The 18,020-nt window shown below is 42.9% G+C and overlaps 1 protein-coding gene across 8 annotated transcripts in view; it reads left to right on the top strand.

The window, feature by feature from the left end:
• LOC146206076 (uncharacterized) overlaps positions 1–17,793 on the top strand; it is a 38,359-nt gene extending 20,566 nt beyond the window's left edge. For 6 of the 8 annotated variants that reach the window (XM_084590719.1, XM_084590721.1, XM_084590718.1 and 3 more), the window contains 2 exons: positions 4,217–4,290; positions 13,689–17,793. In XM_084590719.1, the coding sequence (XP_084446845.1) occupies positions 4,252–4,290; positions 13,689–17,252 (3,603 nt within the window). In that variant the 5' untranslated portion in view covers positions 4,217–4,251 and the 3' untranslated portion in view covers positions 17,253–17,793. Of the gene's footprint in view, positions 1–4,216; positions 4,291–13,553; positions 13,593–13,688 lie in introns of all 8 variants that reach the window. The other 2 variants (XM_084590725.1, XM_084590724.1) reach the window with 1 other exon arrangement.
• Positions 17,794–18,020: the final 227 nt, after the last annotated feature.

The raw sequence follows: 18,020 nt of genomic DNA, 5'->3' as shown, positions 1-18,020 counted from the left end.
GTGTAAAACAGACCACCATCCTTTTTTCTTCTGTCTTCTCCACCTGTGATTTAATCACTAGAGGCTGTCCTTTGCAGGGACCAGGCTTTAGGCACTGGAAGACGCTTACGCAAAAGCAGGTGGACAAGGCGCCAGTGTGCCACAAATGTCCGTAGCGTTCTTAAATTGCTGTAATGTCACTATGTAAAGGGTTTACCCACACCAGCTAGTACACACACATACTGCGGCCTCCGCTGTCTCCACCCACAGCCATACCTGTTTTTCATGGGAACCAGAGTGGCCAGAGTTAAATACGAGGTCTACCTGTTGGTGCCACTTGAGTGTCAAATTTATAGTTTGAAATAAAACAAAAAGTATAGCTGATTTCTTGACGTCATCAGCAGCGAAGCTTGTTAGTGGCCTGTCCTCACTGGACCCAAACCCCGCCGGGGTGGCGCAGTGGTTACGGCGCACAACTACTGTTCCCGAGGACGCGGGATCGAATCCCGGCCTCGGCGGCCGCATTTCGATGGAGGCGAAAATCAAGGTGCCCGTGTGCTGTGTGATGTCAGTGCACGTTAAAGAACCCCAGGGGGTCGAAATTTTCGGAGTTAAACCCCACAAACCAAACCATCACTGGACCCAAAGAAGTTGTGCTGGAAGCCTGCTAGGAGCATGGAAGGTCTTATAAATGTATTGGAATCGCTGATTGCAACAGAAAAGGGAAGTTGGGCAGATGCTGCAGTTTCGGATTGCACAGAGAACCTGCAGGAGCCCGAGCACGAGTTGATTCAGTTTGTTTGACAGATCTACAGATGCTTTAGATGTTTTTCATGAACTTTTCGGTGTAACTTCATAGTACAAGAAATTCTGGAAGTGGTTAAACTAGGTTAGACTATTTATTCTCAGCGACTGGCAGGGAAGTGTGGAGCGAGGATTTAGCTTGAAAGTCGCCATGGAAAATCTTTAACAAATTTCTTGTGTGTGATTCTGTGGAAAGAGGAGGTGGCATTGTTAATCTACAGGTAACAAAATAATCTCACATACTCATGGCTTCTGCAAAACAGCATTACCATGCTTTTTTTGGAAGCTAAAGAGAAGCAGGTAGCCCAAAGGGTGAAGCGCAGTTTAATAAAAAAGTATGATCTCAGTAAAGAAATAGAAATTTAAGGGGAAAGAAAGCAGTTGGAAGCAGCTGTTGCAGAGTTAAATCCTTGGCAGACTCTTACGCTGAGAAAGCAAAGGATATCAATTACATGACATAGGTCTAAAAGTCTTAACAGTCTTAAGTCTTAAAGTCTGGACTGGCAAAGAAAAGGCAGCGGGCTTTTGTCAACATCAGTGCTGAGCATGACGAAGAAATGAAATTCAGCTTTCGTGGCAGGTGAAACTAAAAGTAAATTATCTTCTCTGTTTTAGTCTTAGTGAACAGATTTTTTGTGTGATAAAAGTTACCTATGTGAGGTGTAGAAATCATTGCTATGATCAAACGCTTTGTTGTTCCTTGAGGTATTGAAAGTACTTGAAGAACCTTGAATTTAATTTATTTTGCAAGCACTGCCAACATTATGCAAGGTCTTGGGCAGGAGCGGGCAGACAAATAATAGAAAAGGTAAACAAGAAGGTAGAATAAACGCACAGAATGTTAACTACCAGAGTTAGAAAAATTATACACACAAGGAAAAAGAATGCGAAAAACAATGAAAATACAGAATCAGCAGAGCTTTGGTACTAGCCAAATTTCTAATGGAAGTTCATTACAGATCAAGAGCTGCCTACAGACGTCTCGTTTGAATACGGAGAGCGACAGGAATGCTGATTGCATGAATTTACAGCCATGACTAAACGGCCGCCAATGTGACCCACTAACTCTTGTGTTGCTCAATGTTTTTGGTACTCTAGAAACGCATGCATGTACATTCTTGTTCGCAATGCGTGTTTGGACCCTCAACGGATAAATGGCATTTTGGCATGGCAATTACTTTGCCATTAAAGCAAACTCAGAACTGCCAATCCACATTTCAGCCTCTAGTAGCTTTTCACTGCATGCTGTTCATATTCCATTCACTCAGTGGGCTTGGCTTAAAGATGGCTGTCGAATGCCCTTTCCTACATTTAATCCTGTAATTTTCCGAGCTTCGGGCCATGTCGCCAGGTACACGTGTAGTCTGCTACACAGCTTTCGAAAAGCTTATAACTACAGAACTATTTTCTGGGGAAGCATGAAACTTGCAATTAGTTTTACAACATACTGAGCACCTTAGGAGGCACTGTAGGCAGAAACAGGGGCATTGGCTTCTTTCAGCTCATTGTTTTTGTAATAAGCTGCTTTGGTTTGTGTAGTCATTTAGACTATACGAGTTTTAGCATCTTGTGCGGTAGGTGCTGATCTAGAAAAGGGGGTCATACACAGATATACAGCCTTGGTTTTATTTGCAATCCTGTGCATTGTGTGAAGCCTTTGAGGCAGGGACGGGCAAGTCAGTGTATAACTCAACTAACAGTAAATCGCAAATTCTTTCTTTGAGGATGCGAATTTTGTTGCGGAAGCAACACTACGCTAGTCGTTGAGCCATTTTGTGGAGCCCCCGATGAGCCAAGCTGCACATGTGTGAGGAGCGAATGACATCACATGGAGCACGGCTGGAGAGTCGCGTCGGAGCCGCCGCCGACTTCTCCGCTGCACGGGTGGCTCAGAGGTGCTGCCGTGCCAGCTGCGCATGCGCCAGGAGGGAGTGACGTCACACAGTGCACAGCTGGTGCACTGGGGCCACCGCCCACTCCTCCGCGGTGCTGTGATTCAGAGATGCCACCACAGATGTTGCTTCTGCAATTCCGCTCGGGATGGTCATTAGTCAGACCACAGCCAAATTTTTTTATTGCTATTTTAACTTCCTCATCCATGCTTCTTAGTGTTGATTCCCCCACCAGTTCCTGTGCAACAGAATGCAATTGACATTTGTAATCACTAGTAGCATTCAGTGGCCAAAACAAACTCCCCTTGTGCTATTTCAATCAGATTCAGTGCCTATGCAAAGCACTGGGCTGCAGATCTCAACACTGGTTTATGTCATTACCCCTCAGCTGGTAGCAGAAATACTGTCATTAGTTGGAGGATTATGCTTCAAGCATAAATGGTGGCCAAAGCATGCCAGTTATGTCGTCACTATAGAGGCTGCTACTCATGCAGGCTTTTCTCCGTATCTTTTATTTGTTGCTTGTTGGCCTCGGACACCTGTGCTTATGGTAAGTGGTAGGTCCACATTGCAAAACCTTAAATTGGGTCCCCTACAGACTCCTTCCTCATGGCGACGTAGCTGATACCAAGTTGAGATCCTCTGACTGTCGACCCAATTCAGAACATTGTAGTCAATTTGCCTACACAGCCGCTAACGCATTTAACGTGTGCCATGAAGCAAAGTGCAGCACTGGTATTATCCAGTTACAATACTGGCTTTGCTAGTGTTCCGCGCTCTTTTTTTGTCGCCGCCAAGCAACCGTGTAGCACCTAGAAGCCAACCCGACAAACACTCCTGCTGCACTGCATCATCCATCGTGATGACGACGTGCCACGCTGTGTGTGAGCTGTAGCAATGGTGACTTATTTCTGTCAGGACAGCCAGAGTAATCGCTTCTCGACTGTTTTCCTGTTTTGCCGCTCGACTCCTGCAAAGACGACGAATGGCTTTGCTGCACAACTTAGTTCCTTATGCGGCACCTTCGTGCAACTCAGGCAAAGCCTATATAGTAACTCTAGTGTTACCTAGTGCGAGGCAAATGCACACAATGTATCGTACTGTGTAGGATTGCCTGTCCTAGGTGTGGAAACTAGATATAGTACTCTTTTTCTTGCAGTGCAAAGGAGGTGTTGTTCATGCACCTGCCGCCCACGTGTTTACAGCAGCGTAGAGTTGTGTGAGTGGTACAGAAGAGCTAAAAGGTCTAACAGGTGCTAATTTAGCTCTGCTGTTTTGTGGCCACTGATGGTGAAAACCTAGCATGTCTGCATTTTTATTTTGCATATTCAGATGGGACATGGCCATGGGACTTCCTTTGAAGCATTATGTCCTTTGGCAGAAGTGTTTCAACTCAGCGTTTCATCTCTGAACCTTTTGCACGATATATTGCTATGCAATCTTTTTTTTTTTTTTTTTTTTTTTTTTTAATGCCGCTGCTGCTATCCAAGTAATTGTCATCTGCGTTGTAGCACTACTGTGTTCTTTTGATTTTATCCCAGGCAGCGTACGTGTTTCAAGATAATCTACCTTGGCAATGGATACTGTGGATGAACCAAGCATGGCATGCCATCAGGTTTGTTCTTCTTTGTCACCTTGAATTTAAGTGCTTCCTTTCATGAACTAACAAAAAAAAGGGTGCTGGGGACAACACACACTTGTCAGAGTGAGAAGTTTATTTGCCATTAATTAATGCGCAAGTTATTGTACTTGTAGCAGTGCTTGTAGAAGGAATTTCTGTTATTGCAAAAGTATTGCAAGTTAAATGAGGTAGTCGGCAGACAGGAACACAAGCAGAAGTTTACTTCTCAGAACTTGATCGACATGTTATCACCCAGTTGTCGCGTTGAATTGAACGAGAGGGCAGGGCATCATATGGTCTGCATATTTATTTATTTATTTATTTATTTATGTACATACTGCAGACCATTGGTGAGGTCCAAGCAGTAAGGGCAACAGCAGTGAACAATGCAATAATGTACTACAAAAACATACAGCATAAGCAGGCATGATTTGACAATGCAATTGTGAAAATACAATACAGTGATTTCAAACACGGCTAGAAAAAACCTAGGTTACAAATTTTTAAGGCTGCGATGATTCGGGTAGTGAGTTCCAGTCGTTGATGGTGCGAGGAAAAAGGAAAATTTGGACAAATTAGTTCTTGAAATATAAGGTATTAGTAGAGCTTTGTGATAGTGTCATGTATTTCTTGCTGGCATCGGGGAAAGATAAAGCGAAGTGTCAAGCCTAAGTTTATTGTTCAGAAGTAAGGAAAGGAAATCTAAATGGAAATTTTGCCTCCTTAGCTGTAGTTGTTCAATACCATGGGCAAGCATTAGTTCTGTTGGTGAGTCAACGAGGAGAAACTTTGAATGTATAAACCTAACTGCTTTTCTTTGTATTCTTTCGAGTTTCTTGATGTTAGACTTAGTGTAAGGATCCTAAATTATGCAAGCGTATTCAAGCTAGGCCTAATTAGTGTATTATAGCTTAGGAGCTTAACATCAGCGGGAGCGTTGCGGAGCTTATGCCTGAGGTAAGAGAGTTTTCGGAATGCAAGTGAGCAAATATTATCGATATGATAGTTCCAAAAAAGGTTATTAGAAAGTGTTGCGCCTAAGTACTTTACTGACCCCACTTGCTGCACTAATGATAGTAGCGGATTTGTCTTGTGAGTTATGTGGGGAAAAACATTTTTTCTGTATTGAGAGCCATGTCCCATTACTTGCACCAGTGTACAATATTAGTATAGCTGTCTTGGAGATCAGATTGGTCATTAGTATTGTTACGTTCCCGAAATAACACAGTCATCTGCATAAAATCGAGTTTGCACACCGGGTCAAACCTCATTGACAATATCATCATCATCATCAGCCTGACTATACCCACTGCAGGGCGAAGGCCTCTCCCATATTTCTCCACTTAACCCGGTTCTATGCTAGCTGCATCCACTTGACCCCTGCGAACTTCTTAACCTCATCCGCCCACCTAACTTTCTGCCGCCCCCCCTGCTACGCTTTCCTTCCCCTGGAATCCAATTGTTTACTCTTAGAAATCATCGGTTATCCTCTTCAAACTACATGCCCTGCCCATGCCCATTTCTTCTTCTTAATTTCCACTAGAATGTCGGTAACTTGAGTTATTTCTCTGACCCGCTCTGCACGCTTCCTATCTCTTAATGTTACCCCTACCATTTTTCGTTCCATAGCCCTCTGGGTTGTCCTCAACTTAAGTAGAACTCTCTTGGTTAGCCTCCATGTTTCAGCCCCATAGGTGAGTACAGGTAAGATGCAACTGTTGTATACTTTCCTCTTGAGCAATACCGGTAAGCTGCTAGTCATAATCTGCGAGTGCTTGCCAAATGCACTCCATCCTAATCTTATGCTTCTTGTTATTTCTTTTTCATGGTCCTGATCTGCGGTTACTACCTGTCCTAAGTAGACATATTCGCCTACTACTTCCAGTATTTTGCTACCTAATGTAAACTGCTGTTCCTTCCCGAGGCTGTTGAACATTACCTTAGTCTTCTGCATATTGATTTTCAAGCCTACCTTTCTACTTTTCCTGTCTAGGTCATCAACCATTATTTTCAGTTCATCCCCAGAGTTGCTTAGCAAGGCAATGTCATCAGCAAATCGCAGAACTGAGGTATTCTCCATCTACCCTTATTCCTAACTGCTCCCACTCCAAGTCTCTGAATACCTCCTCTAAGCAAGCTGTGAATAGTGCTGGGGAGATTGTGTATCCTTACCTAACACTTTTATTTATGGGATTTTTGTTACTTTCTTTATGCAGAACTATGGTTGCTGTGCAGCCACTATATATATCTTCCAGCACTTTCACGTACGGCTCGTCTACCCCCTGATTTCGCAATGCCTGCATTACCGCCGAGGTTTCAACTGAGTCAAATGCTTTTTCATAATCAATGAATGCTATGTATAAAGCCTGGTTATATTCCGGGCATTTTTCTATCACCTGATTGATGGTATGGATATGATCGATAGTAGAGTACCGTTTCCGAAAACCTGCTTGATCCTTTGCTTGATTGCAGTCTAAGGTTGTCCTTATTCTATTAGCGATTACCTTAGTAAATACCTTATACGTAACAGACAGTAAGCTGATTGGTCTGTGATTTTTAAGGTCCTTAGAGTCCCCTTTCTTATGAATGAGGATAATGTTTGCATTCTTCCATGGTTCCAGTGCCGTCGATGACACCAGGCACTGCGTATACAGGGTGGCCAGTTTTTCTAGCACGATATCCCCCCGTCCTTCAGCAAATCCGTAGTTATCTGATCCTCTTCAGCTGATTTCCCCCTTTTCATAGTTTCTAATGCTTTCTTGACTTCGTCCTTCGTCACTGGTGGAACTTCTGACTGTTTTTCCCTACCGCCAATCTCATTATGGTCCTGACTACATTGTCTACTGTAGAGATCTCTACAGAACTCCTCGGCTACTTTGACTATCTTGTCCATATTCGTGATGACGTTGCCCGCTTTGTCCTTTATCGCATACATCTGGTTTTTGCCTATGCCCAATTTCTTTTTACCGCTTTAAGGGTTCCCCCATTCTTTACAGCATGCTCAATTTTCTCCATGTTATACTTCCTAATATCGGCCACCTTGCGCTTATTGATTAGCTTTGATATCTCGGCCAATTCAATCTTGTCTGTTGGATTGGAAGCTTTTATACTCTGGCGTTTCTTAATCAAATCTTTTGTCTCCTTCGACAACTTACCGGTATCCTAACTATCTAACCGCCTACTTCTACCGCGCACTCAGTAATGATATCTCAAATTATTGTTCATTGCTTCTAGGGTAATGTCGCCATCCTCGGTTAGAGCTGAATATCTATTCTGTAGCGAGATCCTGAACTCTCCTGCCCTCCCCCTCACTGCTAATTCGTTGATGGGTTTCTTACTAATCTGTTGCGTTCCTTCTTCATATTTAAGCTAATTCGGGACCTCACCATCCTGTGGTCACTTTATCGCACTTTCCCGATTACCTCTACATCTTGCATAATGGCGGGGGTTGAACACATTATGAAGTCAATTTTATTTTTAGTCTCCCCGTTAGGACTTTTGCATGTCCATTTCCAGTTATTCCGTTTGCTGAAGAAGGTATTCATGATTCTTAAGTTATTGTGCTCTGCAAACTCAACTAGTAACTCCCCCCTGCTCTTCCTAGAACCAATGCCATAGTCACCTACTGCCTGGTCTCCTGCCTGCTTTTTCCCTATCTTGGCATTGAAGTTGCCCATTAGTACAGTATACTGTGTCTTTACTTTTCGCATTGTCGATTCTACATCTTCGTAGAAGTTTTCAACGGCGTGGTCATCATAACTACATATGGGTGCATAGGCCTGTACAACCTTCAGTTTATACCGCTTATTAAGCCTAATTACGATGCCTGCCACCCTCTCATTAATACTATAGAATTCATCTATATTACCCGCTATATACTTATTGACAAGGAAACCTGCTCCTAGTTGTCGCCTCTCTGGTAAACCTCGATAACACAGTACATGCCCATCCTTCAGTACAGTATATGCCTCATTCGGCCTCCTAACCTCACTAAGCCCTATGACATCCCATTTCATACCCTCTAGTTCTTCTAACAGCACTGCTAAACTAGCTTCACTAGCTAGGGTTCTAGCGTTAAACGTTGCCAGGGTCAGTTTCCAATGGCGGCCTGTCCAGCGGAGCCAGGAATTCTTAGCACCCCCTGCTGTAATCGTGTGACGTTATGAGGCCTGTAGACTGCATACAAAATGAAGCAATGACCTTAACAAAACAGCTTCAGAGGAAGGCATTCAAGATCATTGTCACACATGATTATCTAACTAAGCTACAACTGCACATGTCAAAATACAGAAAAAAACAAAATAATGTTACTCGCGGTGACTTTAATCTACCCTGCGTTGACAGAGAATGGTTGCAGCCACACTTAGGGCCACACTTAGGGTACAATAAACACATGGATATCGTCTTCGATATAATGCTTACGCACAATATGTCCTAAGTGGTTCGTAAACCGACGCGGGCATTTCATACTGGCAGCTCAGTTCTAGGTTTAGCATTTGTCCCCCATGCTGTCCATCAATGCATTGTATCTGTCAATAATGAACTTTCAGATCATCACCTAGTCAGCGTTTTTATACCGATAAACCCGTCTGCCAGACCAAACAAGTGTGCACCACATCGCATCTTGGATTTAACACATTCGGATGACGCCTCAATCATCGAATACCTTGAAACGTGCATTGTTGAATTTGATGGCACTGATTTATGTGCACTGTAGAGCCAATTTAAGACATGTCACTATTGTCTAGACAAGTTTGTACCTAAAAAATACAAATCCATTCGGAAGCAGACACCTTAGATAACTCGGAACATCATTCAATTGAAACGCCAACTTCAAAGTCTAAAGAAACAACATGCACAGCAGAGCATGATCGATAAGTTACGAGAAGATCTAGCACGTTCTGTACGCCGATCGAAAGATTATTACTTCAAAACATCGTTGCCAAATTTCATACGAAATGACTGCAGTAAATTCTGGCGCCACATTAGCAAGAAAAAGACACCCATATCTGAACTGTCAATCGACTATACTATGGTTTTTAATAATCACGGCTACTCCTCCACCCCTCGAAGGCCTATCTTTTCTAAATGCTCTGTATGAGGGAGGAAAAAACAAGGTCGTTAGGAATTTCGCTGTGCAGCCATGTTTCTGTAATTATTGTGACGGGAAGATCATGCTCAAGGAGGGGGATTTCAAACTGCTCAGCCTTATTAATAATGCTTCGGGCATTGACGGTAATTACTCAGAGCCAGTTTTCTTTCTCCGCACTTCTCTTGTTTCCACCAATGCGTTTATGGCGGGAGAATCTTTTCAGGAGCACGAGCATTCTGATTGGTTGAAATTTTGCGGTCTAAGTTGTTAATTTAGCCAGTGAAGGCATGGGAGAATGTGCTTGCTTTTTGCGATAGTTTTTTTTTCAGTGGTACTCTGTCGTTCTTATCATCATCCCAAAGGTTGGCTTGGCTATTGATAAAGAGTTTGTCAAATGCTAGTGAAATTTTATCGCCTTTATCACGGTTTGACTTAGCACTCTCCCACAGCTTTTTTCTTCTCTCTGACTTTGCGGGAAAATTCTTTTCCGATTGATATTCGAGTGTCTTTTAGTTTGCATCCTTGTTTCAAAATATCTGTTTTTTGCTGAGAGTCTAGTAGCTTGAATATAACGGGCCTCGTTTTGTTTTCATCAGGCTTTCCCATACGATGAATCCGTTCAGTATTAACCAGTGGGAGTTAGGTATGTCTTCAATAACTTTTTAGTTAATGCCACGTTCTGAAGACTCAGAAGTCTCATTTTCTTTTTCTTCTAACCTATGCACAATTGAATTTGACCTGCGGTTGCGGTTTTCGAGGTCTTCTGTTTGGTTTTTGAGGTTCTGAATTACACGATTCATTGATGCTAGTTGGTCTTGACAGAAAATGATTTTAGCTTCAATTCTCGATACAGCGTCTATTTTAGTGTTGATGTCAGCCAGTCTTTTTTTCTTTTGTCTCTCTGATATCTGCTGCAATTTCCTCTAGTTGCTTTGCAAGTTGTGCATTGTTGGGACCAGGATTTGACTCGATATCACCATCCATCAAGAGCATTTGATTTAAGTAGAGGGCAAATCGATAGAAGAAACAACACATCTGTGGGTACGGCAGCAAAAGTAGGAAGGCATCACTAGAACGTATACATTTTCCATAATCTTTCCTCACCTGCGGGATGAAGACACAACTGAAGACACAACTGTCAAAGCCATGCATCTTGACAGATTACATTGAAAGGTAATATAGGTCCAACAGATATGTAGCTTTATTTTTGTGAATTTCATAAATTTTGAATGAAAGGTGTAAGGAAAAATTCTGTGTACCTTAAGGGGGGACATGGGTCTTAAAATTGGTATTGTTATTTATTACCCAAAATTTATGAAACCTCACATAATTGTTCAGTTTTTTCTACTGATTTCAAATATGCAAACATTTCTCTTCTAGGGCAATTAGTTCCAAAGGTATTAGAGAATTATTGTATTGTCTGCTTAAACAATAGGAAAAAAAATGCTCATCAAAAAATAATTTTTAATATACAGATAGATACTATAAAGTGTAAGGAGTGCAATGTTGGAAGCAGTTTTAAAATTGAGCTAATAATAGAGATTTAGCAGCCCACTGAACTTTGCACTCACAGGCATGGCAACTGTGTAAGGATTTCAAAGTTAAGATATAAAAGTTTTACAAGTGAAAATAAAAAATGTGCTTCGCATTCCTTATACTTTATAGTATCTACATGTATATTAAAAACTAATTTCTAATGAGCATTTTTTCCTCTATTGTTTGAGCAGACAATAGCAATAATTCTCTAATACCTTTAGAACTAATTGCCCCAGATGAGAAATTTTTGCATATTTGAAATCAGCAGAAAAAACTGAACATTTCTGTGAGGTTTCATCACACTTGGGTAGTAAATAATAAAGTTAGTTTTAAGACCCATGTCCCCCCTTAAGCTTTGCCTTTAAAGGGCCACTGTCCAGGGAAGGACCTTTTAAGCAAAGGAGCCCTGTGTTTCGATCAGGTACCAGAGATAGTCTGTGCAAAATGCTACAGTGACACGCGCGCCGCAAAGCAACAAAAATACAAATCAAAGCTCTCTCATGTTCTCCTTCAGGAAGCCAGCTTCCCCCTTCCCTGCGCTGGCACGTCGAGCCGCTCTATGACGTATTTGTCGAAAACGACGTCCATTGGTCCTTCTCGCTGTCTGAGGGTGAAGGATGGGTGTCTATCGCTCGCTGCGCGCTTTTCCCTTGGCACAGCCGGACTGAATTCAACGGAGCGTGCTCCCTCGCCCCCCCCCCCCCCCCTTTTTTTTTTTCTTTTTCGCGCAGGCGGAGTGCCACACCCCACCTCCCGCCAAATGCGGAGGAGAAAGGGGAATTTATCTTGCGGGGATTAGACGACAGGGCAGGAGAGTGAAAAACCTTTGTGAGGGAACGGGAGGAGAGAAACACGACAGAATCGGGTGATTGCGGTGGCTGTAACTGCGGTATTAGTTACTCTTTTCAAAAACATTTTGCAGCCTTGCATTCTGGGGGCGAATTCTCACAGTCACCGGGGAAAAAAATATTTTTGACCGGAGGGTGGACAGCGGGCTTTTAAGGGGGAATGCAGGGCTAAAGGGTCAACTTTTCAACTGTGGCACAAACTTTGATAAAAATTTTCAGGCATGGCTTTTCTTCCTTTTATTAAAATATATTCGAAGTTTCATCACTTAGCACAAATAGAAAATAGTTGTAGCTGTCATAATGAGTAATTGTGTCAGCTTAGGAAAGCTATCAATGTGCTTAGACAACTCTTAGGTCATCCATTGTGCAGGATAAATCCAATTGCAGGTTGTTTATGGCATTTTTGTATAGATATCTGACCAATTTAAAAACGAACCTCATTTTTTTCTGGTGTCGTTATATATCACATATTTGATACTTTCTTTTTTTTTCTTAGAGAATGATTAAGAGTCCAAAAAGTACCTTATCTTGTTCCCAAGGAAATTTTAGTTTAAAAACCACCTTGAAAGCAGCCTTTCGCAATATAGTTTGGAAATGGTAGTTTTCCTAACGGTCGTGATCTTTCAAAAAAGTGCAAACCGAGAAAAATGGGTTCAGGGATTTCACAACATGCTATTCAAATTTAGAGCCGGAATTAATAAAAAAGTGGCCTGTGCATACGTTGGGCTGTCCTTTAAGCACTAACACTGCTCTGTGGTGATTTCTTCAGAGTTGCCTTTTTATTTGTTTATTTATTTATTTTTTTAGCTTTACAACTGCACCTGTGCAGGAAAAAGAGACAATGTATCTGCACGCACTATTATCTCATGCATTTAAGACAAGCTGGACATGCTGATGTTTCTTGGTAGTTCGGGGGCAGTGCTATGATCTTCAGGTATTAGCAGGAAAAGGCCATTACTGATTGAGCCATACATGAGGCTGCCCAATCTGTAGAAAAGGTTAAATGTAGTATAAGGAAGATAATTCTTGTAAGACAATAAAGTGGATCATCGCTGAGCGTTCCAAATTGTCTTCCTTACAAAAGAAAAATAAATCTGTTCTTTTTCATCATTTTCATGAAATTTTTTTTGTGGCATATTTCATTCAGTGCCATGGAAACTTATGGCGATGCTAAAAGCGGAAACATCGCCCATTGTGACACTGATCACAAAATCGGCTCTCATTCAGAAATCTCTATTCAGGCAACGCAATCCATGTTCATGCTATAGGTAGCATGTCATCTTGTTGCACCTCGATGAAAATCCTGCTAGCATTTCAAGCTGCTGTTCAATTCAATGTTTTGTCTTTCTGCCTCACTGGCATCAGAAAACTGGCAAAATGGCTCTCGAACAGGTTTCCCCATCTCAGTATTATGATTATCCATGCTGCACGGTTTTATATTTATTGCTGCTGTGTATCTTTGACTGCTGTATCCACTTGCGCTTGGAAGCTACTGGGCCTATGCAGCAGAAGATGCTTTAACTAGCAACAGCCTTTCTCTTAGTAGTTAAGTTTCACAAAAATATTTATTATAGCATGTATAGGCTCCTATAAGCCTAATGCAAAGCTAGTTACTTAGACTAAATAAAAATTTAAATTTGGACTGGAGAGCATTGTTGATCTTAAGTTCATGTGACACTGAGATTATTTTAAGCAGAAAGAACAAATCTAGTAATTCATTGTGTTTAAATTTTGTCATGCTTGGCTCGCTTTGACATTTTCTGCACCTGCATTTATTACAGCGGTCCTAAGGCAAGTATCTGAGATGGTTTGGTGTTGGAGTAAGTAATTCTAGCAGCCGTGAGTAAATGGGTGTGAACTGGATTTTTTTTTTCCATTTGAATATCATTTAACGGAGTTCTCTTTTTATTTTCCAGATTTCAGAAGCAGAACCAGCGGTCCAAGAAGAGGCACGAGTTATCGGCTACTTTGACCTTGAAAACTCGGGCCTGCAGCTTGTAGAGGGGGAGAACACCTTCTACCTCCCACCTGAAGCACTTCGGGAGCATGTCCTGATGTCTGAGGAGGGAAAAGAAGGGCAAAACATAATTGTTGTACTAGGCTCAGAAGCCGATGTCGTTCAAGCGCTTGCTAGAAACTCTGAAGAATTGCTTGGAGACCAGACAACATTCACTGTCAATCAACTAGAGAGTGCCATCTCAGCAACCCTTCCACAGCAGTTTGCTGGTGTAGAAGCAGTTACCACCACTGAAGGACAACAACTGCTGATATTGTCTGAAGACACCACTGAAAAGATGGCCAACCTGGAAGATACAGAAGGTTCCGCTACTGTTCTCCAGACTCAACTTCTCTACCAGGCGAGTCCAAAGGCTAACTTGTCAGAGGAGTGTGCTACAGCAGGAACTAGTATCCAAGCAGAGCTACAGCCAGGTTTTGAGCACTCACCAGAAGTGAATGGCAAGAAAGGGACAAATGTGATTCCTGAAGAAAGTCACATCCAGACAGGACCTGTTCATCATTCACAGGAAAACTCTGAACTTCAAGGTGGAAGAAAGTCTGGGCCTCCGGCTGTTTCACCTCTGGGTGTTCGTGAGGTACCTGATGGAGGAGACAGCTTTCGGATATCGATTTCCCTTGCTCAATGTGGCAGTCTAGGCCAGCGAAAAATTGTTGTATCGCCAGGTGCTGTACGAGCAGAAAGGACTGAAGGAAAGCAGAATGGTGCAGTGGGTGGAGGCAGTGTACGTGTGAAAGATAAACATTCCAGCCTTAAGTCTGTGTCAAAAGCAAGGGAACCTGCCATAGGCATTGAGAGCACTTCCAAAATCCCACTGGCCTCATCTGCTGTTCATGAAAGATTAGATGCTGCTAACATGCTGTTAGCAGATAAGCTCGCTAAGGAAAAGGAAAAGGCTGAATCTTCTGTGCACAAAAATGTCAGCAGCATTGAGGCTGAAGATGCTGCTCATGCATTTCCTGAGCATGTAGGTGAAGGCATGAAGACAATTGCTTCAGTGCGTGCACCTCAAAATACAATTGAGCATGTCGCTGCTGACTCTTATGTACCCAAAAGCAAAAGGGATGAACAGGTGGTTGAAGACGCTATAGCTGGGTCAGAGAAAGCAGCTGGGAAGTGCTCGAGTGGTGAACTGTTCAAGGGGCTTGGTGACTCCGAAAGTGTGGCATCTAAACCTTTGCCTGCGAGTGAAAGCAAGAGGCATGTGCAGGATCGTTCTGGCGTTACTAGTGTGGTGCAGGAAAACTTTGCAGAGTCAGGTGGCCTCGGTGCTACCACACTGACGGCTACTAAGGCAGCTACGTACACACACAATGAACGGGAACTTTCAGCTCACCGTGAGAATGCTTTGAATAGAGGTGCTGTTGGATCGAGCACTGATGACCACCAACAGTGTTCATTTCCTGACAGAGGCACTGGCTTTGTATCTACTCTCAAACAAAATAAAGTTGAGGAAGAAGCATGTGTGCCTCCTGCGAAACATAATTCTCGCACTCCTGCACGTGTTCACACTGATACTGAGCAAATTTCTTTCACTGCAGTCACCACAGCTCCAGAAAGCAATGTAGAAGGTAAAGAGCAGCATAAAGAATCTGTCATCAAATCTACTACCACTCAGAATGAACTCTGTCAAGCCATTCACGGTATAGATGCACGCGTCTTCGAGAAACCTAATGGTGAGGACACACCAGCTGTGAAAGACCTACCTTTGCAGAAGCTGGAAGAAATCGCTGAAGCAGACTCGTCGAAAGGACGAGCAAAGAAATCACGAGAAGTAAGCAAAGCAAGGGAACAAAGTGCTTACGTTGCAAAGAGTGATGTGGAAGATCAAGTGGCACTGCAGTTACCCAAGGAAAAAGCACCAGCGACACCTAGTGACACAAAAATAGCAAACGAGCAAGACCTTGCAGCAAGTAGGCTGTTAGCAAGCAAATCTGAAAGCTCTGCCTCTAGTAACAGTCTTCAGGTCTCATATGATACTGCGCTTGGTAATAGCCAGGAAGGATCAAAAAACGCAGATGTTGAGAATGCTTCAAAAAGTAAACTTGCCCTGGCAGAGGAACAAAATGCAACTCACTCACTGGGTTCACTGAACTTAGAGAGCAATGAAAGATCTGTATGTGACAGTTTAGGTTCACGAGCACATAAACTCAAGAAGCAAGCACCTAAGTTTTGTGACAGCAGGAGAGAGCATCAAAAGCCTGATGCTGGGCTTGAAGATACACATGGAGAACCTGTAGACAATTCTGTGCCCTCGAACTCGGAGTTGCAGAGTAAACAAGAGGACAACAGGATTGATGATACTGATAAGGATAGCCAAAATGGGCCGGCACTTTCTCCAGAAGCTAATGAGCCGGAAGCTAGGGAAGAAGTACGTGCTGGAAGTTCCGATGAAAAACTACTTGCTGCCCTTGATCTGGTTCCCTGTCAAGAATCGTCGTCGTCTCGATCCAGTGTTGCATTAAACTCTTCTCCACCTCCTGAAATGCTGGATGGGGCATTTGAAATGCCAGGTTCATCATCATCATTGCTTCCAGTACACTCGTCTCCACCTCCTGAAAAGCTGCAGGCAGCCGAAAGGCCAGGTCCATCATCTGCAGTTTCTGGTTCAGTGGGCACAAAAAAGCGGAAGAGAGAAAAAAATGAAGGCCCATCTGGAAAACCAGGTCCATCATCTCAAACTTATGATGCAGCAGCCAAAAAAGGGGAGGAAGAAGGCAGTTCTCCCGGTAAAAAACGCTGGAGCCTTCGTTCTCCGACAAAACCAAGAAAACGGTTTATCATCCCAGACAGCGATGATGAAGATTTTGACTCCTATGGAAATGACGACATTGATACACTGCAAAGCAAGTCGGAGGAGGCGTTCGATGTACTTTTGAATGTCTTTAAAACCGAACAAGCCAAGAAGGCAGCCAGTCATGCTGAACCGACTGCAAAAAAAAATACAAAGAAAGGTGGGCCCTCATCTCCAAAACGAAAGCCTTCTTTTTCAAAGTCACATGGTCGTGGTGACGCTGCAGCGAAAAAAGAAGAGGCCACTTCTAAAGCAGAGAAGCCTAAAGCCAAGGAAAAATTGACACGAAAAGGCTGTCTAGTACTCACGCCCTCTCATGTTGATAATCGGGCACCTGCGACCAAACGAGCTGTGAAGCGGCGCTCTGAACATGCAAAACCTGCGGCTTGTAAAAAGAGTGCAGATGGTGATACTGCCACCCAAACTCCTGCCATTGGCAACCGGATTCCCTCTGTGAGCGAATTGTTTGCGGGAGACATAAGAATTCGCTGTCAGAAACCAAGTTCAAATGACAAGGCGCCGACAAACTATCACTGTTCTAAATGTGGCTTTCGTTCAACTCGAATGGAGAATATTGTGAGGCACCACAAACTGGACTGCCCTTACACTAAAAAGCCTCCTGTGTGTTACGCTGATCCCTCAAAACGTGCAAATGCCGCTCCCACATGATTTCATTACCTCTGAGAGTCGCTTATTTGTCTTCATTTTTCTCGGCCCTCACATGAGCGTTCAACTCGAATGGAGAATATTGCGAGGCACCACAAATTGGACTGCCCTTAAACTAAAAGGCCTCCTGTGTGTTATGCTGATCCCTCAAAACATGCAAATGCCGCCCCCACATGATTTCATTACCTCCGAGAGTCTCTTATTTGTCTTCATTTTTCTCGGCCCCCACATGAGCTTGTTGCCTCCACGAGCAAGAGGCACTTATTTGTTGTCCTCATTTCTCTCAATCATCAACTTCACCTCCATTTTTTTTTTACCTTTGTGTATAAAATCTGTGTACTGTAGAGTATGTGAACACAAGTGCTGGTATATGTGCAGTGTAGTTTCGGAAAGCTCATCAGCTTGGGTGCAGAGCTTTAATCTTTGTTTAGTGTTCCTGTTTTGGCAAATCGTTAGTTTCTGAAGGCCCACAGTTGACTTATTCAGTTTTGTGTTCATTATTCTGTTCTTTCATTTTAATGAGAATAAAATGAGGAAAACCAGACCGCCACTTTGTGTGTGTTTTTTTTTTCTTCAAGTATTCTCTCTTTCTTCGTATGACATGTTCTTGCAGCAGTTTTGAGTTTATAGTACTGGTGCTGCTTTTGGCCCCTGAGGCCCTGAAGAACTAGCACACGGTCCTGTAGTGTATCATTTTCATTCACTGATGTCGGTCTTTGGTCGAATATATAGGGGAATCCCCCAAAGTGGTGTAGACTTGTAATAAGGGAG

The sequence above is a fragment of the Amblyomma maculatum genome, chromosome 1, assembly GCF_055883805.1.
Source record: "Amblyomma maculatum isolate TAMU_Amacu chromosome 1, ASM5588380v1, whole genome shotgun sequence".
Lineage (NCBI taxonomy): Eukaryota > Metazoa > Arthropoda > Arachnida > Ixodida > Ixodidae > Amblyomma > Amblyomma maculatum.
Note: the sequence above shows the minus strand (reverse complement) of the source record. Positions and strands in the feature narration are given on the sequence as shown.